The sequence below is a fragment of the Talpa europaea genome, assembly GCF_964194135.1.
Source record: "Talpa europaea genome assembly, chromosome: 5".
NCBI lineage: Eukaryota > Metazoa > Chordata > Mammalia > Eulipotyphla > Talpidae > Talpa > Talpa europaea.
In genome coordinates, this window is record NC_140071.1 from 37,776,597 (window position 1) to 37,803,418 (window position 26,822).

The window sequence follows — 26,822 nt, forward strand, 5'->3', positions numbered from 1 at the left end:
GCTAGGTTATGTAGTTACAATGTAGTAGTCTAGAACAAACCATAAAAAGTAAAATAAAATTCAAGTTTCTTTGTTTTTAAAGTGCTCCTTGTGCAGTATTAAATCAACTTCCACATTACAGAAATCCATCTTGATGACCAATAATAGATTTATAAATGATCTGCAGTTTAACAAGAATAATTTGCTCAAGTATGAATATATAAGTTAAATGATACAAAAACTCTTCAGGAACATTCTAATTCAAATAATAGGAAATATCCTCTTGAATATATATGAGGGATGACAGAGAGGTTGTAAAGGAATGTCAAAGTGTCAAGAGATTACTTGGTAAAGTAACTGATAATGTAAACTCAAAAAGTGGTTCTGAATGTTGGCCCAACAAAACAGCAACAAAAATAAAATACTTACTCATTTTTGTAAGAAATAAAATAGAAAACAAATCTGTCCAAACGTTCAGAAGATGTATCATAGAAACACTATTTTGAGAATTTTCATAGCTAATAGGTTGCTTCATCCATGTTGTCATCACTGTCTGCACCAAAATCATCTCCATCTTCAAAGTATGAATTTATGTAGTCATTTTCCTAAGTGAAATTACATATTCCTCAGTAAAATGAATGAATGGTAACATTACTATTAAAGAATATAATGCAGGCTGTCCCTTTAAGTGTATAAATACCAAATTTAGGTAATAAGTATACCAGATTTAAAAGAAAATCTCCGCTTTCTTATCTACCTAAAAAAAAATACACATTAACTTACACCCACCTGTGCTGCTTTCTCCCTCACGAGCCCCACCTCCTACCTATTCCCAGATATCAACTAGCTAGATGAACATAAATGGCTAGCCTTAGTGGGATGATACATGCTTTAGCTAGCTAAATCACTAAACACTCCAAAATGCAGACACTCAAGAGATAAAACCAATTTACATTAACAATATATTAGACTACCCCAGAACCGATGTTTTTAGTAACAATGTATAACTGAGCATAGTCAGAGGACTTTTATATGTATTTTTAGATATATATTTATTTATATGTATTTTATATAATATGTGCATGTGTATATACAGGCCTTAATATATGTTAGGTGAAATGATTGAATTGTGATGTTGTTAGAGAAGCCTTATAGTACATACTAAAATATTTACATGAAAAAAGGCAATACCTGGGATTTCCTTTATAAAGACAGATGGGAGTTGGAAATGGGAGACAGGAATGTATTGAAATCTGCCATGACAAAAAATTAATCTCGGTATCTCTCCTGTCTATAGCAGAAAGGATGATAGTGTAAGAAACAGAACTATTTCTGAAAGAATGTCTCCTGGATATCAGCTTATTTAGTATCTATGTGGTAGAATGTTACATATAAATTTATACAAATAATACAAGGAAGATAAACTTGTATTATTCAGATTGTGGTGTGAGAAGCTGGAATGGATTGAAGACAAAGTTCAATAGAATGAGAAATTCTCAGCCTAGGGTTATTGTGTGAGGTAGCTACAAAGTCCTAAAAAGGTACAGCTAGCAAAGTTACCCTGCTCAAAAAAACCTTGATTGATCCCAGTTTATCATGAAATGCACCATGTTTCTAAAAGACTGAAAATCCAAAATAGAGTCTTGACTCAATCAGACACCTGAAGTTGGAGTATATGTTTTCTCATGGTCTCCATATGCACTTTGGGATTTGAAATTGATATTGCTGAGATTGCCCCTCAGACCTACATGATGCCTTACTAACTTCAACTGCTGACTTAAACTTTTATGTAGATAAATTATAATTAAGTCAATGTGATCAATTTCCTTAACTTGTGGATTTCCACTTACCAAGTTGTCTGTCAAATTACCTTTATCTCATATATTCATTTTGGCATCATTATAATTTTAGTGTTCTAATAATTCTTGATACCAAAAAAATAATAATACCCATGGTTCCCAACAACTTGGCTTTTGTTTATTTGATTTTAATTATATACTGTATATCTGGTTTCTTATTAGCTTGTGCTTACACTTACAACCTTTAACCCTGTCCAAATATACCATTACCTCTTCTTGCTCTTCTTCATCATAGTCCTCTTGATCTGCAGCATCTTCCTCCTCTTCCTCCTCATCACCTTCTTTACTTTTCTCTTTATTTCCTTCTTTCTCTTCATTTTCCTCATCTGATTTTTCACCATCACCGCTCTTTTCCAATTCCTGGCATAAATGACTTTCATTAAGTTATATGTAAGCCAGAAGACTTTGATCTTCTGATCACCCTCAAGAGAATACAGTCACCTTATTGTATTCCTCCCTATCACCACTCTAGACCACTACCTAGAAAAGTAGGTGAGTCATGGAAGGAGGAAGTCACTCTTCCGTCAATACACTAATATTTTCCTAGAATTTATTATTTCATAATATAATTGGGTGTCAGGAAATGCTGATTTATCAGCTCTAATGCACAATGTTTTATTTTTATGATTTCCATCCTACCTCCTTCTAAAATATTGAGTTGATGAAGTTAATGGAGAAGAAATTTCAGAATGTTAGTTTGCTTTCCTTCTAATGCAAAATGAAAAAAGATAATATAATAGTAACATTTTAAAATGTCTGTTTTAGTTTATAAGTGGAGTCATTTAAAACAATATGAAGTCATCTCAGGGTGAATTATTCTATTTGCAGATTATTCATATCCTCATCCTTGTTCTCTTTCATCATTTAGTTTCCATTTCCATAAATGTTTGCTTCTTAATACATCTGGCAGGTTAAGAAATTAGTTTAAAACTCAAATGACAGCTAACATTAATTAGCACTTGCTGGAACTCTAAGAATGGAAGCAAAGGCAAGATGCAGAGGTAGAGAAGTTTTCATTGTCTTTTATTCACCCTGTTAAAATCACTATGCTACTGTCTCAAAATACACAAATTTAACTTGAAAATTATATCTTTATGTTTCTATTATGACCATCAACAGTTTTTCCATTAGGCAAAAGGTGACCTGGTTTCATTATTGTAACTACCCATTCTCTAAACTCTTCTATTCTTATTTTGCACACGTTTTCTAGAAGGTAGGTACAAAAATCATCTTACATATTAATACTTATAATTAAGACATAAGATCACTTTAGCTAAGATGTTATTATTCTTTAACACTAATCAGAAGACTACTTCATAAAACTGAAAATATTCCATCTTATTATGAGACATTTGCTTTGTAGATTACATATAAATAGAAAATATGTTTTGCATTTGGAGTGAGTATAACTAGCTATTCCTGTATTGGTCCCTGAATATTTTTAAAAATCCTTTAATTACATTCATATCTGAATTTAAGGAAATCAAAGGCAATAGAAAAATTATATCAGCTAGCCTCAATCTCTAAACAGAATTCAAACTCTCATTCCTGTCTGCTCACTCCATTCAAGAAAAATAATTAAGACTAACATAACAGGCATAAGGTGATTTGCCTTCATGCTGGTATCTGAAAAGTTATGCTATTAGCTATTATTTCCTAATTAGTAATAGAATTAAACTGCTTATGTAAAAACATATTTAAATATAAAATAAATTCTGAGCTATGTAGAGATTAAGAAACTTCATTTCCATTATTGTCATTTCAAATATATTTAAATAATAACCTCAACTATATTTCTACCACAGAGACCCAACTGATACACACAAAATACTTAAACAGGTTAACAACAGCAGATTTATGCAATAAAAAAAATGATTGCAGGGTTATACACAATGTTTTATTATTTCATTATTTTTGTATTAATCTAGTTTTTTTTCTTTTTTTTTTTTTTTAAAGATTTATTTATTTATTTATACAAGCACTGGGTACAGTCAGAAGCGCGGGAAGTGAGAGAATTCACCAGAGCCAGAGCGGGGAGCAGAGCAGGCAGAAGGACCGAAGTACACTGCTGAGGGGAGCAGCGGGCGGCAGGAGAGGTCTGCGCGCCATGTGGGACCCTCCTCCGGTGGCCGGGGAGCAGCAGGGGATCGAACCGGCCCCAGGGAAGCTTCGGGCAGCTTCTCAACCCAGCACTCAACCACTGCGCCACCGGGGAGGCCCATACCTTTTGTATTTAATATTTTATTTTATATAATTGTTACATCTTTTTTCATCTTTGCACAATGTATGCATTTTCATTTTGGTTATATTCCCCATACAATTGCACCCCACCCCCCTTATTTTGACTCTAGTCCTTCCTTTCCCCGCCCCTCTCTCCCCTCTTACCAGTGTGTTTCTGGTTTATAGTTGCTTGTTGCTTGTTGATTTTGATTTTTACTTTGTATTGATTAGTCTTTTTCCTGGTCTCTTATTTAGGTTTTCTAAATTCCTGCTATGAGTGAGACCATCCGGTATTTTTCTTTTTCTTTCTGACTTATTTCGCTGAGCATGACCCCTTCTAGCTCCATCCATGTTGCTGCAAACTGCATGTGTTTATCATTTTTGATTGCTGAGTCATATTCCATTGTGTATATGTATCACATCTTCTTGATCCAGTCATCTATTTTTGGGCATTTGGGTTGTTTCCATAGCTTAGCTATTGTAAATAGTGCTGCTATAAACATAGGGGTGCAGGTGCTCTTTGGAATCACTGTTTCTGTGTCATTTGGGTAAATACCTAGCAGTGGAATTGCTGGATCATATGGAAGCTCTGTGTTTAGTAGGTCAAGAAATGTTATGAGATTTAATTATTTACCCTTACTACTTTACCTATTTGTTTTAAGAATTATGGGACTATATAATTTGAAAATTGTTAATTTGGAGCTGGGAACTATTCTTCTAACATAAATCCTATGCTGCCACTACAGAGTTCCCTCTATGTCTTGAAAAACAAGTTCAAATACTAGTTTGCTGCTGTCTGATTATTCACACATTAATCATATGGTACAACCATATGTCACTCCCTCTCCAGCCACAGAAATTTTATTATAATAAAACCTGCAACTGCTTTTGCTAAAGAAACGAACAATAACAAAGTCATCTGATTTATAATTTTGCTTTATAAAAACTGCCAACTGATTGGGATTTCTAGATTTGAAACAAGAAAAATGTAAATATTATAAACATAGGGGTGCAGGTGCTCTTTGGAATTGATGTTTCTGTGTCCTTTGGGTAAATACCTAGGAGTGGAATTGCTGGATCATATGGAAGCTCTATGTTTAGTAGGTCAAGAAATCTCCACACACCTCTCCATAGTGGTTGGACCAGATTGCACTCCCACCAACAGTGCAGGAGAGTTTACAATAGCTAAGCTTTGGAAACAACCCAAATGCCCAAAAATAGATGACTGGATCAAGAAGATGTGGTACATATACACCATGGAATATTACTCAGCATTCAAAAAAGATAAACACATGCAATTTGCAGCAACATGGATGGCGCTGGAAGGGATCATGCTCAGCGAAATAAGCCAGAAAGAAAAAGAAAAATACTGGATGGTCTCACTCATAACAGGAATCTAGAAAACTTAAATAAAGGACCAGAAAAAAGAATAACTATAAGAAAGAAAAAATCAAAATCAACAAACAACTATGAACCAGAGATACTTTTTGGGGTGTCGGGGGTGGGGAAAGGAGGGCTTGGGGTCAAAATAAGGGGGTTGTAATTGTATGGGGAATATAAAAATAAAATTTAAATAAAAAATAAAATAAAATAATATCAAAAAAAAGAAAAATGTAAATATTAAAATTTTTAAATGTATATACTGAAAGGGGAATTTGAATGCACAGGAAGAAGGAAACACACTTTGTGTGGTGAGAAACCACATCCAGAGAGCCCAATCAATCTTTCTTATAGCAAATATTATCTTACCAACTTCTTTCCAGGAAGCTTTTGTCAGATCTGTGTTCAATCAATGCAAGTTGGCTAGTCCTGCAACCCATCCATCATTCCACTAAAGTTAAACCTGACAGTTATCTCTATTCCTTGAACAATCCTCCTGGTGTTATCTTCAAATATGTTAACTACAGCTCAAATACTGAACAAGAACTAAAATGACAAAATATGAATTTCTGCTATGAAGCAGCTGTGTTAATTTGCTCAAGCTAGGTAAGTTTTAAAGACTTAATCCCCTCATCTGTAAGTAAAGAATACTACTACTCATCTGTCTTTGTTGCTATGAAATTTTTTAGATATAATGTATGTAAATAGCTCATCAAAGAGTCTGGCACATAATTAGTTCTCAGTCAGTGCAAAGTGCTATCACTATTGTCATGCTCATCATCATCATCACCAGTGCAATGGAATATAGGCATTAATAGTGGGAAAAACCGGTATAACTTCCATGGAGAGTGAGTTACCAGTATTTAATATTGGAAATATTTATTGGCAATATTTCTTCATATTATATAATGCATGACCCAGCAAATTCACTTCTGGAAATCATTTCACATCTACCATGAGAAATGACATAATTAACACGATTCACTACAGCATTATTTATAATAGCAACATTTATATGAAATAAATGTCCATTGATTTAAAAGAATTATGGATTATAGTATAACCAGGAAAAAAAGAAGAATGGTTAACATGGAACCATCTCCAGAATATTTTGTTAAGAGAGAAAATGAAAATGCTAAAGAGAGTAATATACTAACTTCTGTGACTAAAAAGAAAAAAATCTATATTTAGTATACATAAAATATGACTCAAATTAAGAAATTGATAAGCTCAAAGTGAACAGGAGGGGAAATGGAAGGCTAGAGATAAGATTGGGAGAGGAAATTTTAAGCATTATTCAATTTTGAATTTTACACATTTTTTTTTTTGTAATGGTGCTGCTGCTATAGTGGTATTGTATATGATTCCCACATATTTTTATTTCTGAAATACTAAAAAGATAAATATATAAAAATTAGTTCCATAAGATACAATTTTACCTCAATATAGTCTTCTACTCTTAATACAAGACACAGGAAAAAAGCAATTAAAAAGTACCTTATCACCAACAGGAGAAAAGTAAGAGGATTTGAAAAGAAATACATTTTGATATGTAACACTTTCAAGTTTATTTCTCCAGCAAAATTGCTATGCAGGGGAAAAGTAGGGATATAGTGGAAAAGGAGCAGGTGACAGAAGATGAGGCGAGTTGACAGGGAAGTGGTAAAAAAGACAGGCCAAGCACCATATTTCCTAGCAGACAATACTGAAGTCTTTCTAGTTACCCTGTGTGCTGGGCTGTTATTACAACCCATAGGTTATTACAAAGTGAGTGAAAGGAAAAGTCTGAAGAAGGCAAAAGGAGGTACATTTTTCCAGTTTATTCTTAAAAATAAGAAGAAAAACCTTACCTCAATTTTTTTCAATACATCTGCAGTATTAGAGAGTGAAGCGCCTCTGCCTGTATCTTTTGCCTTTTTGGATTTGGGGCCTGCTAAGTAAAACCACAGTTAAAAAATTTTTCCATAACAGCAACTGTATATTTGCCTTTAAAAAAAAAAATTTTTTTTTAAGATTTATTCATTTATGCATAGAAGAGCTGGGGTATAGGCCAGATGTGCGGGAGGGTGAGAGGACTCACCAGGGACAGAGTGGGGAACAGAATGGGCAGTTTGACTGAAGTACACTGCTGAGGCAGCAGCGGGCAAGACAGGGAGGTCTGCTGCGCCATGTGGGTTTCTCCCTGGCTGGCCAGGGATTGAACTTGTTCTGCAGAGGCTGCAGATTGCTTCATAGTGTGGTGCTTAACCCCTTCCACCACCAGGGAGGCCCTATATTTGCCTTTTTATATGCTGTCTAGCATATTGGTATGTCATACAAGCAATCACATAATTTGCAAACTGAGTTAATTTTCTTATAGAATAAACAAAATAAATTAGCACACCTCACCAATTTTCCATGATTAGGAGTAAATGATAATCACTTAATAGGATATTTTCCAAGACTGCAACTAGATTTCTTTTTGCCAGTACAGAAAATTTGTACTGGTAATTAATGTCCTTACAGCCAAAACTGCTAAAGCATTACCTCAGAGCTAGTAAAAAAGGCTCTCACAAATCTATTATTTGCACCAGCTTTTCCTGTTCACTGATCACTGTATTTTAACCAGGGCAATTTTAGCAGGTTTGGAAAATAAAAAACAAGTGAATAAATATATGCACTTGACAATGGTTAAAAAGATGAGAAAGAGGTTATATTCAGGGTAACATAACACTATCTGTGGAATGAAGATTAAGTGGTTAAATGAAACATATCCTCCACCGTATACATCTGAAAACTCAAAGCATACTAATGGGATGTTTTAATACAAAACTTTTAAGTCATACCAAAAACACTGCATTCTGAGGTCATTCTGAAACTATAGGGAATAGAGAATTATTTCATATGTAGATATTGCCAGTTAGCAAACATTATGACGTGCTACAAAATTGTCCCATTATGATCAGAAAGTACAGATCTTCCCTAAAATCAAACTAAATACCTAGAAATTACTTGTAAACAAAGAAATATATGATTCAGAAAGATTTAATTTTATAAAGATTAACATTCAGGAGCTTCCCTGGTGGTGCAGCGGGTTGAGTGCCAGGCTGTGAAGCTGTCTGCAGCCTCTCTGCTGTGCGGGTTCCATTCCGGCTGGCCAGGGAGAAACCCACCTGGCGCAGCAGATCTCTCCTGCCTCGCCCACTGCTCCCCTCAGCAGTGATTTTCACTCAGTCTGACAGTTCTGCTCCCCGCTCTGTCTCTGGCGAATTCTCTTACCCTCCCACGCCTCTGGCCTGTACCCCCATTCTTATATAAATAAAAAAAAACTTAAAAAAAAAAAAGTTTAACATTCAATCTACAGAAGACATTTTTATATTGTGGAAGAGGACCCAAAACTGAGGAATTATAATTTACTGTGTTATATCAAATTGCCCCAGAGAGAGGGACTGAACTCAGAACTCCCAACATATATTTAACTAATATTTTGCTCAAGCAAAAGTTACAGTTAGAGCAAATGATGGGTAACTTTCCTGATGCCCTTGGAGGATAAAAGATTGTTTAATGTGAACTATAGCACATAAAATAGAGTATCATGTGTGAATAACCACTCAATAAATATTATTGAAAACATTAGCTAAGAATGTAATCCACTCACATGCTGAAATCTTTTTCTCTAAGGATCTTTTATCTAATTATTTAAAATTCATAGCATATAAGTCTGTCAAATACATATTATAGAACATGATCAGGTAAATAAACTTATTAACAATTGTTAACCTCTTAGCCAAGAAAGTCAGTTATGTATACTCAAGTCCATTCAGTGTATTTTGCTCTCTATCATTCTGGTTTGTAAAATACCTCATTGCTATATGTATAATTAAGGTAGAATTATCAAACTACCAAATTTTGTTGAAAGACTGTTTAACACAAAAACAATAACACAAATTTCCCCCCCATCTTCAGTTAAATACATGCAAATATTTGAACTTTCTCATTTCTTTCAACACCTTCCAGTAGCAGTTCTCCAAGAAACAATTTTTTTTCAGTCAGTGGCTGTTTTGGCACTGCTTTCATATAAATCATTGAAAGTCATTATAACAAAAGGGAGAGTATAAGCTTATTAAGAACACAACACAAAAATTATACAACATGCAATAAAAAATATTAGAGCACAATGGAATAAGAAAGTTTGTGGCTTTGGTTTTTTAACAAATGGAAATCATGACACACTGTACATTTTCACAAATGATTAATGTATATGTGAAGTTCCAGGAAAGAGCAGGCAATGGGACTATTTAAAAACATTAATTCTTTTAAACCAGATACATGCAAAAAAAATAATCCACACAGACCGAAAAACCTTCACAAAAATTAATTCAAATGCACCATAGACCAAAATGTAAAATCCAAAACAATAAAACTAAAACTAAATCAAGATGACATTGAGTTTGTTGAGGAGTATGAAGATGCAACTCCCAAAGGCATAATCCATTAAAGAATGAATTGATAAGTTGAACTTCAGTAAAATGAAAAAGTTCTGCTATGTGAAAGACTATGTCAAGAATGAAAAGACAATGACATATTGGGAGAAAACATTTGCAAAACATTTATCTGATGAAGAATGGTGTGAAATAATAGAAAAAAACATATTGGTATCAGCTCCTGGTTCCTGGCACAGAAATTTTTTAATCCTTGTAATTTCCTAAGTGATCGAAGTACTAGGAGCATCTTTCGTAATATTTGCACTTTGAACCTGGTATCTGACACAGTTTCTAAATCCCTTGGAATGTACAGGATAAGAATGTCTTTTGTTCTAAAAAGACACCTCTTGTGGGCTCCTAGCTAGTTTCAGATGGGGTTGTTGACCAGGTAAATAGAGCCATGGTTAGCAACCTAAAACTTGCAGCCCTTCTCCCATCTCCCAGTAAAGTGGAGAGTGGCTGGAGAGTGAGTTAATGTTTGCTCATGCCTGTGTGATGTATCCTCTATACAAATCCCAATACTACAAGGTTCAGTGTTTCTGGATTGGTGAGCAAATTCATATATGGGAAGGAGGTACAACCCAACACCACAAGACAGAAGATCCTGTGCTGGAGACCCTTCTAGACCAAAGTGTATTTCTTCATCTGACTATTCATCTGTATATTTGAGCCTATGCTTTATCATACAAAAAACCTGATAAATGTAAGTAAGTATTTCCTTGAGCTTTGTGACCAAAACAAATCCAAGAAGGAGGGTTATGGGAGCCCCCAATTTGTGGCCACGTCAGACAGACATTGTGAATAACCTATGAGGAGCAGTCTGAGGAAGTAAATACATAACCTATAAGGTCTGTGCCATGAGCTGAATTGTAGGATACCCAGCTAGTATTGCAGAGAATTGCTTGATGTGGACAAAAAGATGCCACACTTCTGCAGTCAGAGGTGTTGTAAGAGTAGTAGCAGCATGAGAGAAAAAGGAGAAATACATAAAGAAGTGTGTTTTTCCTATAGCCTGTTACCCCAAACATACAAATATATACAGAGAACTCTTAAAAGCTCAACAGAATAAAAATCTATTAAAAATGGGCCAAAGACCTTTACAGCTTGTCAAATAAGATACACAAATGGCCAGTAAGCATAGGAAGAGATGTTCTACACCCTATGTCATTAGGGAAATGCAAATTAAAATGAAATATCACCATACATCTACTTAGAATGGTCAAAATCCACAACACTGAAAACAGCAAATGCTGGTAAGGATGTGGAGGAACAACAGGAAAACTCTCATTCCTCACTAGTGAGAATGCAAAATGTATAGGAACTTTAGAAGACAGTTTGATGGGTTCTTATAAAACAAAACATACTAAACACACAATCAAGCCATAATGTTCCACGGTATTTACTCAAAGGCATTAAAATTTATACCACACAAAAACAGATGCTTATAGCAGCTTTACTCATAAATGCCAAAACTTAGAAGCAACCAAGATCTGCTTCAGTGGGCAATTGGATAAACTATGGATAATGTAATATCCAGGAAATGTAATATTATTCAGGGTTAAAAAGGAATGAGTGACCAAACCATGAAAAATCATGGAGGACACTTAAGTGCATATTGCTAAGTGAAGAAAACTAATCTCAAAGGGCTCATACTGTATAATACCAACTACATAACATCCTGGAAAAGGAAAAACAGAGGCAGTAACAATAATTAGTGGTTGTCAGGGCTAGAAGAGAGGGATGAACAGGCAGAGAATGGAGGATTTTAGGTCCGTGAAACTAATTTGAGTACTACTACCGTGGTGAACATATGTCATTATACATTTGTCAAAACCCATATAGTATATAACACTAAGAGTGAACCCCAAGTAAACCATGGACTTTGGGTAACAATGTGTTAATGTAGGTTCACTGACTGTAACAAAGATACCAATTTGTTGTGGAAAGCTGACAGTGGGATAGACTATGCATATGTGGGGACATAGAGTATATATGGGAAATCCCTGTGTTTCTTTTCAATTTCGCTGTGAATGTAAAACTACTCTGAAAAATAAGCTCTTAGAAAAAAAGCGAGGGGGCGGGGGGTGGGTTCCCTGATGGTGCAGAGGTTAAAAACACAGCATTATCAAGCTATTGCCAGCCCCTACAGCATGAGTTGGATCCCTGGCCATGAGGCTAGCCCACATGGCCCAGCAGACCTTTCCTGTCTTGCCCACTGCTCCCCTCAGCAGTGTAGACCCTCCTGTTCTGCTCCCCTCTCTGTTGCTGGTGAATCCTCTCACCCTGTCACTTCTAGTCTACACCCCAGTTCTTATATGCATAAATAAACAAATCTTTAAGAAAAGAAAACAAAACAAAAACAGGGCCTGAAAAAAATAAGAGGAGGGGTAAGAAGGGAATGTCTTCTTCTTAGTTTCTAAGTTCATTATTCTTATGTGGCTACTTCACCTTTTTCTCTTCATTATTTACAGCAAAATTCTCCAGAGACTCATCTATGCTAGCTGTCTTCATGTCCTAAGCCCTCATTTACTGTATAACCCATTTTCACTCTGGATTCTACCTCCAGGAGCTTTTAAAAAGCTCTCACTGAGGTCAACGATGATCTACATGTCAAAAATTGGTTCTTATTTTCTACTCATCTTACTTAACCTCTAGCAGAATTGTTTAATCACCTTTATATCACTGAGCACCTTCTGAAATCCCTGCAATTCTGTATTCTCTTGCTTCTGTCATTCCACTTTCTTCTGTCACTCCACTTTCCTCCATTGCCTTTCTTTGCTGATTTAATTTCCTCCATCAGTTCATTCAATTTTGGTCTTCCCCTAAACTCCAGCTTAGGTCTTCATTTCTTCTAATTCTCTAATTTCATCCTGAATAATCTCATACTCTCTTACAGTTTCAATTATAATGTCTATGCTGATCACCATCATCTCTATGTGGAGGTCTATCCTGAAAATATGTACCCGACAACAGTCACCTTTTTATTTGTATAAATACCACCTCTGGATTGAATTCATGATTGTCCCTCACAAACCTGGTCTTTCTCCAACATTCCTTTCCCAGTCTCATTTTGGTAAATTGCTACTCATCCTTCAATCGGAAGTCCAATTTCCATTTCTCAAAGAACCCTTCCCCGACCTCATCGGACTGTGTTTTTGTTTGATGTTTTGATTCCATTTGACAGTAAACTCCATGAGGGAAACATTAATCCTACATTGCTTACTGCTTCCTCTTAGCAGTGTCTGGCAATAGAAGATGCTCAATTTACTCAGTGGGACTACCTGAGAATAACAAGGAAACATTTACTTTGATATTTTACGCAGAACATAAAGTTCTACTATATAAGTTCCAAATTTTAAAATGTTTTAGTTAAAAAACAAATATAGCCAATAACCACTAAAAAAAAAAAAAAGTCAAATATGCTGGTGAAAATAGCTACATAATAAAAAAATATTTTCTAGCAGGGCAAAATTCCATCAGGAAAGAAAGGAAAAGCAGACAAATAAGCAAAACAAAATAAAAAATCAACAACAAGAAACTTTAGCAAAATTATCAAAATGCTAAATATTTTAAGAAAAATAATTCAGAACACTAAGAACAACTTTAGGTTGGCAATTCCATAGTAAGCAGAATCTAAGTACTAATCTTTCCTGACCAGGATTATTATTACTATATAAGATAATGTTACCTTTTTTGCACTTTTTTCTTGGCATCATCTCTCTTGGAAGTCTTCTCCAATCTGTAAAGCAGATAAATATAAAAATTATAGCTTTCTTTAATTATCAGTGACACCGAACATTTAAAGACAATGATAGTGCTCGTGCAATGAAACTAAAATTTATTAATGCTTGACTGTACAGATTTAGCCCGAGAATCATAACATAACAGGTGGTGACATATTTTCTCCTATGAAGAAAAAAGTTCATTAAAGCATTATGCAATAGTGCTATAAAATTTCTGCAACCTTCTTTTAACAATATATATAATACTTACGGAGTAGATTTTAAAAACAGAAATTTTCATAATAATGATGATGTAGAAAAATATTTGTGGACATGAAAAGTTACTCAAGATTTATTGTTGAATGAAAAATGTTTCCAACTTTGATGGTGGGTGTGGAGTGGTGACATATATCTGAGGAGGTGTGAACTTAGTCCCCTAAATAACATAGTGTTGTAAAACCAATCTTACCTCAATTGAAAAACAAGAAAAATATATATAGAATTCCACCAAAACAATAAACCTAACAGAAAATATTTATATGCACATATGTACACATATTTATACTTGTGCAAAAAAAGCTCTCAGTTGGGAACAAAACATTAGAATAACCCTTTGAGAGAGAGAGAGAGAATTTACAGCTGTTTTTCTTGAAAATTATTCAGTCAATTAATAAATTAAACAATTATTTTGTAAGAATTAAATAATTCTAATAATTACCTGAAAACTTTAAAATTAAAAACATAAATAACTGTGGAAAAGTAAATTCCCTATCATAAATGATTTTGTCTGAGGTAGCTAAACATTTCCTCCAATTTTTCACTTTCTTTTAATTTTTAAGCATAGCATTAATCAGAAAAATGGAGCAACATAAAACTGGATTAAAAAACATTGTTAATAAAACAAAACAGTATACTTCACACAAAACATTTACATCTCAAGTAAATTTACCTGAATGAATAAATCTTTCTGTGAATACATTTGTTTTTATAAACAACTCATAGGAGTTCATGAGAAAGTACGTAAAGAGAATCATTTGGGAGATGCATATTTATGAAATGGAAGAAATGAGAGATCTGAGAGAATTATTTCCAGAGGAATCCAACCTTATTGAGATCAACATTGCAAAGAGGTAGCTACAACTATAATTCATGAAAGCAATAATGCTACAAATGCCACTTATGCTTTAATATAAAGGCAGCTTGTACAAAACACCAAGGAAAGAGATGCCAGTGAAAAATGAATTAAATATGAGGAGATCCGGGTTCTACAGTACTGTCCAAGTTGCCCTGACAGATCACTTCATTTCTATAGTAACTGCTTTATATCTGCAAAATAAATAAGTTGGATAAGATCTCCTTTCCAACCCCTTCTACCATATCTGTAACCAAAGCATATTTATGAATGTTGAAAATGAACTCTCTAGATATGGTTCTGTTGAAAAGTCATCTTAGCAACAAAAAATAGATTGTTAGCTAAAAAAAAAAAAAAAAAAAAAATCCATGAGCTTGGCTTAAAATGTTCTTAAAACTAGAATTGTTTTCTCATCAAAAGCTATAAAAATCAGAAGCACAGGAGTGAAAACTATTGATACTACAGATTAAAACTGTGGTTGTGGCAAAAGAAACTGGAAAATCAGATGGTTTGGCAAGTACAATTTTATTTAAAAAAAAAAGTCTTTCAAGAACTTCCACCAAAACATTCAACTATTACTTGTTACCATGTAAAAATATTTTCATCTTAGTTTCCAAATATTTACATTACTAAATAATTACAAGAAAAGAATCAGACTATTTTCTTTTGAAAAAAATAGAAAATTTGTTCCAAAATATATGGAGTAGTGAGAGAACCTTTATAAATTATTTTATCATTATTCATTTTACAAGTACCTGGTATCCATTCTTCTTTGTAAATCTTCATATATCTTTTACTATACCTTTCAATATCTAGAAACAAATAAAAAGTATTCATCAGAAAAATCAAGAATAAGCCTGAATTTAAGCCATTCCTATAAAAGAAAACACTAGATAACGTCTTTTATTTTACGTATAGGGAGTTTCCTTACATTTATACATAATGTGTTCCTGAAAGGTGTACCGTAATGCTTAAACAGATAGTAAGAAGTATCTGGGTATTAAAAGCCAAGGGTGAGCAGAGACCTAACCCTAATTAAGGAAGTTAGAATCAGACAACCTGACTACATCTCTGAGAATATACACAACAGCCCAAAGCCAGATGAGGGAGCCACTTAAAACAAGGGCAGGAAGGTCTACTTGGCATCTTGTATTTTATTCTTCTGACATGGCTTCTCTCTCCCAATCTTTAAATTTTGTATAACTAGGATACATTAAGTAAATGGGGATGGAGGGCTGTTTGTTCACTTCCAACACATAATATGCATAAGCACTTAGCTCCTCAATAAGCTACTTTTCATAACGCTTTAGGGAGGGTAATGGGGAAAAGAGTATGACCTTGTAAGGCTGGTCTTGATGGGCCATGAATGAGCAAACTGCACACATTTCAGGATGAATACTGCAGAACCCTTCTGAGAATGCCCAAAATGGGTGGCTCTTGCTTCTACCTTGTTCACTGTCACAAGAAATTCCTTTGATAAGGGTCCAAACCCTTATTCAGCAGCATAAGTTGGCAAGCAACACCATCACACAATAGCTTGAAAAATGGTATATAGCCATGAAAAAAGAAGATAATATAAAGATGAAAATATTAAAATCAAGGTCTAAATATATACTATTTTTTCATCTGCATTAAAACAATGCTTGCAAATAATACAAGGATCATGGTTTTAGAGAAGAAAACTAAAATAAATAATAAATCAGAGAATAAGAGACCAGGCTTTTCTGAGTATTATCTGTTTGACTTCAGATTAAAGGTTTAATTTACTCTCAAGTTTTTCATCTGTAATGAAAAGTCAGCAAATGAGATTCCCAGCATTTGTATTTTAGAATGTTCTCCAAAACATATCCCATATTTAAAAAAAATTAAACTTAAGTATATCAAGAAAAAGTTATTACCATTGGTTATCTAAGTTCAATAAATGCCTTCTTATATTTTAAAGTTACTTAGAAAGAATTTATAGAATGGGAGAAATTGAAAACCAATTATTGAACCCAATTAAAAATGGGCAAAAGATTTGACAGAATTTTTCTAAAGAAGATACACAAACAAAAAGAACATGACAAGATATATGTGCAGAAATTGGAACCCACATACATTGTTGGTGGGAATGTGATTTGTACAGTCACTTCAGAAAACAATATTACAGTTCATGAAAATGTTAATATTGAGTTACCATATGACCCCATGATATACCACTATCTAGAATATGGCTCTCTCTGACAGTTGGGTACTTCTGTCCAGTATGGCCAATTCTTTTTCAAATATGGTGTGCATATTACATAAAAGCTAGTTATATGTATATATACACATATACATATACAAATATATATACACAAACAGGTTTCTAAGTATGTACTATGTTATTCTATATATACAATTATATATATATTATGTAGAACTTTAGATGTATAAAAAAGCTATATTTTCAACCATAGTTTTATTTAAACACATTACAACAGGAAGGACAGGTTAACAATAAGACTTCAAGAGGAATGTTCTATCACTTTGGAAATTTTTTTTTAAAGATTTATTTATTTATTTGTTTGTTTGTTTGTTTATTCATTTATTTATTTATACAAGCACTGGGTATAGTCAGAAGTGCAGGAGGGTGTGAGAATTCACCAGAGCCAGAGCAGGGAGCAGAACAGGCAGAAGGACCGAAGTACACTGCTGAGGGGAGCAGTGGGCAGCAGGAGAGGTCTGCGCGCCATGTGGGACCCTCCTCTGGTGGCCGGGGATCCAACCGGCACTGCCACCAGGGAGGCCCCACTTTGGAAAATTTTATATAAGAGTTTTCTCCTGAGAATGGCACATATTAAGAAAAAAAACTAGCAACAACAAATGTTGGCGAGGATGTGGAGAAAAAGTAACTCTCCTGCACTGCTGGTGGGAGTGCAAACTGGTCCAACCACTATGGAAAGCTGTGTGGAGATTCCTCAGCCTGCTAAAGATGGAGCCTCCTTATGATCCAGCAATTTCATTCCTAGATATTTACCCAAAGGACACAGAAACATTAATTCAAAAGGGCACCTGCATCCCTATGTTTATAGCAGCACTATTTACTATAGGTAAGCCATGGAAACAACCCAAATGCCCAAAAATAGATGATTGGATCAAGAAGATGTGGCACATATATACAATGGAATATTACTCAGCAATCAAAAAAGATAAACTCGGGCCTCCCCGGTGGCGCAGCGGTTGAGCGCTGGGTTGTGAAACTGCCTGCGGCCTCTGCGGCACCGGTTCGATCCCCGGCTGCTCCCCGGCCACCGGAGGAGGGTCCCACATGGTGTGCAGACCTATCCTGCCGCCCGCTGCTCCCCTCAGCAGTGTGCTTCGGTCCTTCTGCCTGCTCTGCTCCCCGCTCTGGCTCTGGTGAATTCTCTCGCCCTCCGTTGCTTCTGACTGTACCCAGTGCATGTATAAACCAACCAACCAAACAAATAATAAATAAATAAATAAATAAGACATGTCTCTAGAAAATTAAAAAAAAAAATTATTAAAAAAAAAAAAAGATAAACTCATGCCATTTGCAGCAACATGGATGGAGCTGGAAGGGATCATGCTCAGTGAAATAAGCCAGAAAGAAAAAGAAAAATTTATCAGATGGTCTCACTCATAGCAGGAATTTAGAAAACCTAAATAAGGGACCAGGAAAAAGACTAATTATAATAAAGTAAAAAGCAAAACCAACAGGGGCCTCCCTGGTGGCACAAGGGTTAAGACGCAACCTATGAAGCTATCTGCAGCCACTGTAGCACAAGTTCAATCCCTGGCCAGGGAGCAACCCACATGGTGCAGGAGACCTCTCTTGACTGGCCCGCTGCTATCCTCAGCAGTGTACTTCAGTCAATCTGCCTGTTCTGCTCCCCGCTCTGTCTCTGGTGAATCCTCTCTCTGCCCACCCCCCACCCCACGACACCTCTGGCCTATACCCCAGCTCTTGCATAAATAAATAAATTTTTTTTTTTTTTTAAAAAAGCAAAATCAACAAGCAACTATAAATCAGACACACTACAGGGGCGGGAGGAGAGAGTAGGATCAAAAAAAGGGGGTGGGAATTGTATGAGGACTATAACCAAGATGAAAATGCACACATTGTGCAAAAATGAAAAATGATGTAAAAATATATAAAATAAAAGTTTTCTCCTGAAAGAAACCGTAAAATCTGTATATATCTAAGTACTTTTATGTGTTGTTATCAAAGACTAAGGGCCTCTTGATCCAGGTACCACGCTCAAAAACCACCAACAAAATTATGTTCTTAATGTTTCCTGTCAAGAATACTCACATAAATGTTCTAATGACATGATATGCTTTTAAATTACACGTGTATTTCACATTTAGTGAATTGAATCTATCCTATAGTCTAGATAAAGGACCACTTTAAAAAGACTAAGGTATACCCTACATTATTACTTCTTCTAACTGGAATAATGTTCATTAGTTCACTTAGTCTTACTTTTTAAAATCATTAAATGATGGATTTACAACTATGGTTTTAAAATTTAAATGAAGTTATCTAAAATGCTTCTTATAAGTATGTATAATATTACTATGTAAGACTTCCTCTTGATTCTGAGCCAATTCCAAGTCTTTTAAAGAGAGGGAAAATGGAATGCATTTTTAATATTAATGGAATGATGTAACACCATATGAATTTCTCATGTTTTAATTATGTTGTTTTGACAACTCAAGGATAATATTGATTTCTCTAATTTCAATATTCAGGGGCAGAAACTGAAAATCAATATAGTTCAACTATTCTAAATAACTACTTAGGACCGGTTGTGCTTTCTCTAAAACCACTTCCTTTTTACCATCTGAGACTATCAGCCTTCTCCACTGTTTCTATTTTCTCTTCTATACCCTTAGCATAACCAATGAATACATGATATAGAAAAGGTAAGCCAAAATATAGTCAAGTCCTTTTAAAACTTTAACTAAAATATTGAATCATCAGAGACCTGCATAAAGATGTATGCATGTTGATAGTAATCACAGCAGGAAGGAAGAGAAAAAACTAGAAACAACCATACATCTAAAGCAAGAATTAGTTACAATTAATAATAATATATCCAGGGGCCTCCCTGGTGGTGCAAGGGGTTAAGTCACAGCACTGTCAAGCTATCAGCTATCAAGCTATCCCTTGCCAGAGAGCTAACCCACATGGCACAGCAGAACGCTCCTGTCTCTCCTGCTGCCCTACTCAGCAGTGTATTTCATTTAATCCGCCTGTTCTGCTCCCCACTGTGTCTCTGGTGAATCCTCTCACCACTACCACCTCTGGCCTGCATCCCAGTTCTTGTATAAATAAATAAATAAATAAATAAATAAATAAAATCTTTTAAAAAATCATATTTTCCAAGAATACTAAGTATATATAAAAATGTTAGTAATAGGGCCTCCCTGGTGGCGCAGCAGTTGAGCGCAGTGGTTGAGTGCTGGGTTGCGAAGCTGCCCGCAGCCTCTGCAGTGCCGGTTCAATCCCCGGCTGCTCCCCAGTCACTGCAGGAGGGTCCGGCATGGCGTGCAGACCTCTCCTGCTGCTTGCTGCTCCCCTCAGCAGTGTACTTCGGTCCTTCTGCCTGCTTTGCTCCCCGCTCTGGCTCTGGTGAATTCTAATCCTCCTGCGCTTCTGACTGTACCCAGTGCTTGTATAAACAAACAAACAAATAAATAAATCTTAAAAAAAAAAAGTTAGTAATATATTATAGAGTAAAAAAGGAAGATACAAAGTAATGTGAATCCAACTTTATAAAAATATATATACAGAAGTGAATATTTAGAAAATATACATCAAATTTCTTCAGATATATATTATAGGTGATTTTTACTGTTTATAATTTTTGTTTTTCCTAATTTTCACTGAACACATAAAACTATTATGAAAGGCAGTTTGAAAAATAAATTATCAAAAAGTTTAAAGTATATTTTCTGTTAAATCAACATTTTTTTCAGGGTAGTTGATAATTCCTGATTTAACTGAACCAATCAGCACTAGGTGATCATATATATATATATATATATATATATATATATATATATATATATAATATACAAATTTAAAGTTTGTGCCAAAATATGGTGTTTTTAACCAGAGTTCATTACGTACCTTGCTTTTCTTCAGTTGTTTCTATAAAATAAGGCATTCTTTTCATTGTTTCTCTCAGTTCCTGTTTCAAGGCCAGCATATAATCTTCACCTTCTCCTGTTTTCAGTGGCACTGGTTTATAATCCGTATCCTGTTTAAATCAAGAGATGATGGGGTATTTTTAAATAAATTTAATATTTAGGACCTCCCCAGTGGCGCAGCGGTTGAGCGCTGGGTCGCGAAGCTGCCCGCAGCCTCTGCAGCGCTGGTTCGATCCCCGGCTGCTCCCCGGCCACTGGAGGAGGGTCCCACATGGCGCGCAGACCTCTCCTGCCTCCCGCTGCTCCCCTCAGCAGTGTACTTCGGTCCTTCTGCCTGTTCTGCTCTCCGCTCTGGCTCTGGTGAAGTCTCTCACCCTCCCGCGCTTCTGACTGTACCCAGTGTTTGTATAAATAAATAAATCCATTTAAAAATAAATAAATAAATAAAATATTTTAATATACCTTTTGTCTACTGTCTAGAAAATGGTAGATTCATCGAAAAACAACACTTTATAGCCAGTAAGTTTTATAATCAACTTAAAAGATAATGACCTTTGTAATCTATTTAACTTTTTAGCCAATTCCCTACTTTGCTCTTATTTTAGAGGTAGAAATGATGCTTAACTTTCCGAGTAATTTTCCTACTGACCACACCAGTATTAATTGTGCTATACAGTCTGTTGACTGTGATTCCATATTTTAAAAATCAAGACACACAAGTAAGAGTAACTGTTTTAGTTTTCCATTAACCTCAATTATCAGAGACGGTATTGGCAGGAGCAATATGTGTAAAAAGAAAAAAATTACAGAAGCTATCATTTATCAAGTGGTTATTGTGTCTCAGACGTACTCAATATTCAACATCCATGATCTCATTTAAAGTATTACTATACTTTAAATATTAAATAAGTATTGCTATATTTCCCACTTTACAGTGAAGAAATTGTGATTGAGTTTCACAGAACAAATAAATAGAAAAACAGTTTGAATCTACATTTTCAATTAAAAAATTATACATATACACATGCATAGTTATGAAAATTTATTATTTAGAAAGTGAGTCCTCTAGGTATATGGTAAAGACTTTTCTGGTTTCAGCATATAAGGTACATTTTCAAGAAGTCACTCTGAATTTATTAATTTTCTGTAACTATTTTTTTTAAAGATTTATTTATTTATGCATACAAGAACTGGGGTACAGGCCAGAGATGTTGGGGGTGAGAGGATTCACCAGAGACAGAGTGGGGAACAGAACAGGCAGACTGACTGAAATACACCGCTGAGTGGAGCAGCAGGCGAGATAGGAGAGGTCTGCTGTGCCATATGGGTTGCTCCCTGGAGGGCCGGAGATGGAACTTGTGCTGCAGAGGCTGCGGACTGCTTCATAGTGCGGTGCTTAACCCCTTGCGCCACCAGGGAGGCCCTGTAACTATTTTTTGAGTGCCTACTATAATCAGATGTGATTAGACAAAGGAGATACCATGATGAACTATTCAGAGTTCTTGCCTTTATGGAACTTGCATTCTATGCAACAATTACATAATAAACAAGTAAACAAATGAGGTAATATATAAATAGTGACAAATGACACGAAAAAAGGTAAAGCAGGATAAACAGTGGCTAACAGCACATGGTAGTTGGAAGGTGGTAAGTTTTGGACAGAATAAGCATTCACAATCACTTGGGAAGTCACATTTGAGCAGAGGATAAAATTAGGAAGCCGTCCGTGCAAAAACTGGGGAACAGATGGCCCCAGTCAGGGAAATCAGTGGAGGGAATGGCCTGATGGAAACCCAAGGTCAGGATGGTTCCAGAGAAAGGACAGAAGCAGAAAAAGGTACAGAAAGGAAGATCAGATAGAGCCATCCATTCGGTAGTAAGGAATCTTGATTTTATTCCAAGTATAACACAACAATATATACATAGTTTCCCCAGTTTAGATGTAATCTCACACATGAACAGGAAACTATTTTAAAAGAAATCAATGTGAACTGACATTATGCCAATACATGAGCTATTTTATTTTTAGTTAAAATATCTCGAGCAAAAAAAACAAGACTCCTTAAGTAAGAAATGTAGACCTCCAGATACATTTGCCCAGGGTCCTCTACTTATATAAATCTTACAGCAAAGGACTTTTCCTTCTGAAATAGGGAAAATACTTCTGGAGGGAGTGGTATCTGGTTATTTAGGCCTTTGTTCATTTTTTTATACCTACAACACATGCACATTTGGAACTATAAGAAAAAGTGTTAAGTATTATGCCAATTAAATGTGCAACATTATCCATTAAACTTAAAAATGACTTTAAAATAGAAATGTTTAATTTTGGTAAGTAGTAACAATATTCAAATTAACTAAAATAGAGAAATAAGCAAAAAACTGTTCAGAGGGAAAGAAAAGGACAAGTGATATAATAAAAACAAAGTTAAATTTTATAGATGTAAATTAAGAACAAACTCACTGAGTTAAAGTCTGATAAAGTGGGAACTGAGAATCACTATAAAATCTCACTTTTAAAAATATTATTTTAATATTGGAATATACTAGTAACAGCAATGGAAGACACAGAAATGAAAAAAAAGAATAAAAGGTCTGCCTAGTTCATAGAGTACTGGAAAATACTGTATTTTGTTTTCTACCTTTCAGGAAAGTGGTTAGAAAACAAAAGATTTAGGAAAAAACAGAAATATTCAAAGGTAAGTAAAACATTTTCTTACACTTTAGGATATCATAAGGATATATATTCAAGTCATATATAGAATTTTTAATTTTCTCTAAAATATGAAAAAAAACACAATGTGAAATAATATACTTACAGGGAAAAGTGGAGGTGGTTTCAATACTACATCAGGTAACTTTTCACCTCTGCTAAATCCAACTGCCTCAACATTAAAAGTATAAGCAGCACGTCCTCTTCCTTTATTCCCAGCCATCAGAATCATGTATATATCAGAAAAGAGGGCAAATTCTGAAAGATAATATTTTATTTTATATTTATGGCTTCCTCTGATCATTATTCTTCTATTTTTTCATTTGTATCATTTTTATTGGATATAACATTTTATTGTTTTTTTAGATTTATTTATTTATGCATACAAGAGCTGGGACCCAGGCCAGAGATGCGGGAGTGTGAGAGGACTCAGCAGAGACAGAGTGGGGAACAGAACAGGCAGACTGACTGAAATACACTGCCGAGGGGAGCAGCGGGCGAGACAGGAGAGGTCTGCTGTGCCATGTGGTTTTCTCCCTGGCCGGCCGGGATCAAACTCGTGCTGCAGAGGCTGCAGACTGCTTCATAGTGCATTGCTTAACCCCTTGCACCACCAGGGGAGCCCCATATTTTAAATTTTTAATTGATTTATTTAGCCTATAATTTGAATGTTAGAAAAGATTCTTGAGATCTAGTCCAATGTCCTCCTTTTAAAAATGCGAACAGATTTAGTAAGAACCTGATTTAGTCTGCCCAAGCTAAGAAAAACAAATACTTAGGTTCAGAGAAAATATATTAGTTAAATGAAACTTGTCTTCTCATCAGCTTTGGGGAGGGTAACAATGTAACATATTTAAGTCCAGTATTGAATTTCTGGATAATCTAAAATATGATTACACTGTAGGGTGTGAATTGAGTTCACAGTATATTAACAGGAATTCCTAAACTAGGATCCTTTCACTAAAACTCTGCATTCAACTGTAGTGGTGACTCAATGTACAGTCTTTAAATCACCTTTCCCACTGAGAATACTCTGGAATCCACGAAGGCAACATGGCCTTACATAAAACCATGACAGTCCTCTCCCTCTTTTTCCTTCTCATCTATTGGTTGACAAGACAAAGTGGTTAAGCATTGTCCCTACAATGCTTTTCAAATTTTAAGTTACACATAAAAAATCTACGAGTCTTGTTAAAACACAGATTCTGATTCACTTGGTCATGGGCGGGGCCTGAGTTTCTGCATTTCTAACAAATTTTCTAGTGCCAATGCTATTAGTTTAGACCACACTAAGAGTAGCAAGGCTGTACAATCACCACTTACCATACTATGGACATGAGTGATTATATGCAGGAGATGTAGTTTAACACATTGCTGTATTTCTCTGTATTTTCCCGTAAACAGGAAGACTAGAGGATTACTTAGATTGGGGTTTGGTTTTACAAGAGTAGTTTTTCCTACTGCTTCCCATCAGGATGCACATGACATCTCTTGGAGGTGTTCTCTCTTTCAGCTGGTTCTGGTGCTGTCAGTCTTTCATTTAGTACCAAGTTCCCTATTAGTTCTCACCTAGTGATTTTAGTAGTCATTAATGATTCAGTCCTAGATCATTATTCATTATGGGTTGTATTGTGGTGATCTACAAAGTTTAGAATTCTTTCTTTCTTTCTTAACTGGAATTCTACCTGCAATCAAATCCTTTCATCCACTATTTAATGACCCTGGAAGACAATCCATACAGGAAACACACTTACCTAATAACTAAGCTTATTCCAACCATCTATAATAAAAGAGAAGGAAAATATCCAAATGGCCTGGTTTCAACTGCTGAGTCACTAAAGCAGATGCTAGGCCTATGAAAAGCAGGTCTCTCAAGTACGAAAATTGCTGAGCAGGATTCCCACCTTCACTTTAAGAAACTATCTTTCGGAGTCCAGTAGGTATCAGTGAGACCAATAGGCTGAATTCCAGTATGGGATTTGCCTCTAATAAAAGATTTAAAACAATTCTAGGTATATACCACACTTGCCTAGTTATGAGAATTATCTGGAGGACTTGTTAAACACACCAAGTCTCGGGTGATCCTTACATTCCCAAACTGACTCTACCGGAATCTTGGAGGTTAGTCCAGGGAAGGAGTTTGGAAAAGAAATCCTAAAAAGGAGTACAACAGCTACCACTGCTTGATGGAATATCCCTTAAGAAACATCTAACTCGGGCCTCCCCGGTGGCGCAGCGGTTGAGCGCTGGGTTGCGAAGCTGCCCGCGGCCTCTGCAGCGCCTGTTCGATCCCCAGCTGCTCCCCGGCCACCGGAGGAGGGTCCCACATGGCGCGTAGACCTCTCCTGCCGCCCGCTGCTCCCCTCAGCAGTGTCCTTCGGTCCCTCTGCCTGCTCTGCTCCCCTCTCTGGCTCTGGTGAATTCTCTCACCCTCCCGCGCTTCTGACTGTACCCAGTGCATGTATAAACAAAACAAACAAACAAATAAAGAAAGAAAGAAAAACATGCCTCTATAAAAAAAAAAAAAGAAACATTTAATTTTGCTGATACTAAACTTCCCTATTTATCAAGTAACATTTGGGTGTATGAATTAACATAATTAGTGAATGTAGTGCCACTGGTAGAAAAATCAAGCCTTTCTTGATACACTCCTAATAATTACATAGTATCCTGGCCTATAAAGTCATCTCTTTTACTTTGGTTATTATGAGTCAGTTTTCCTGTACCAACAAGAGCAGCAAAATTCATTTTCTTCTCTTATAGTGTTGAGATTCATGGGAAAATGGTGCACAAGCATCACTCTTTGAAATCCTTTGATTCAATAACCCTTATTCCTTTCTCATCCTGCCAAGCCTTTTGAATAAAGAGGTTTTTTTTTTAAGCCAGTTTCCCCATCATTCAAGTCTTCTTTACTTCATATGGATCAAATTCATTGAGTCATTCATTCAACCAATACAGAGATTGCAGGCATTATGGTAGAATCCAGAGAATATCGAACTAAACCAGATCTCTGCACGTGGGGCTTGCATTTCAGTAATATAAAAACACTAACAAGTAAACAAGAGTGTAACATAATATTATGTGCTATTGTTGTGGGTTGAATTGTGTCCCCACCAAAAATAATGTTGATGTCCCAGGAATGTGACCTCCCTTATTGAAATAATCTTTGCAGATGCAACAGAATTAAGATGAATTAGGCTGACCCCTCTTCCAATG

The 26,822-nt window shown here is 35.4% G+C and overlaps 1 protein-coding gene across 2 annotated transcripts; it reads right to left on the minus strand.

The window, feature by feature from the left end:
• Positions 1 to 497: 497 nt before the first annotated feature.
• Positions 498 to 23,829, minus strand: POLR3G (RNA polymerase III subunit G; the record flags this gene model as incomplete). 2 transcript variants are annotated; one of them, XM_084233214.1, is made up of 7 exons in its annotated part: positions 498 to 584; positions 2,049 to 2,198; positions 7,289 to 7,368; positions 13,590 to 13,640; positions 15,511 to 15,567; positions 20,874 to 21,003; positions 23,713 to 23,829. In XM_084233214.1, the coding sequence occupies 7 exons, from the start codon at positions 23,827 to 23,829 to the stop codon at positions 498 to 500; spliced, it is 672 nt and encodes a 223-aa protein (XP_084089340.1). The 2 variants fall into 2 exon arrangements, with proteins under 2 accessions (XP_084089340.1, XP_084089339.1); XM_084233213.1 differs by having other exon boundaries at positions 7,289 to 7,371.
• Positions 23,830 to 26,822: the final 2,993 nt, after the last annotated feature.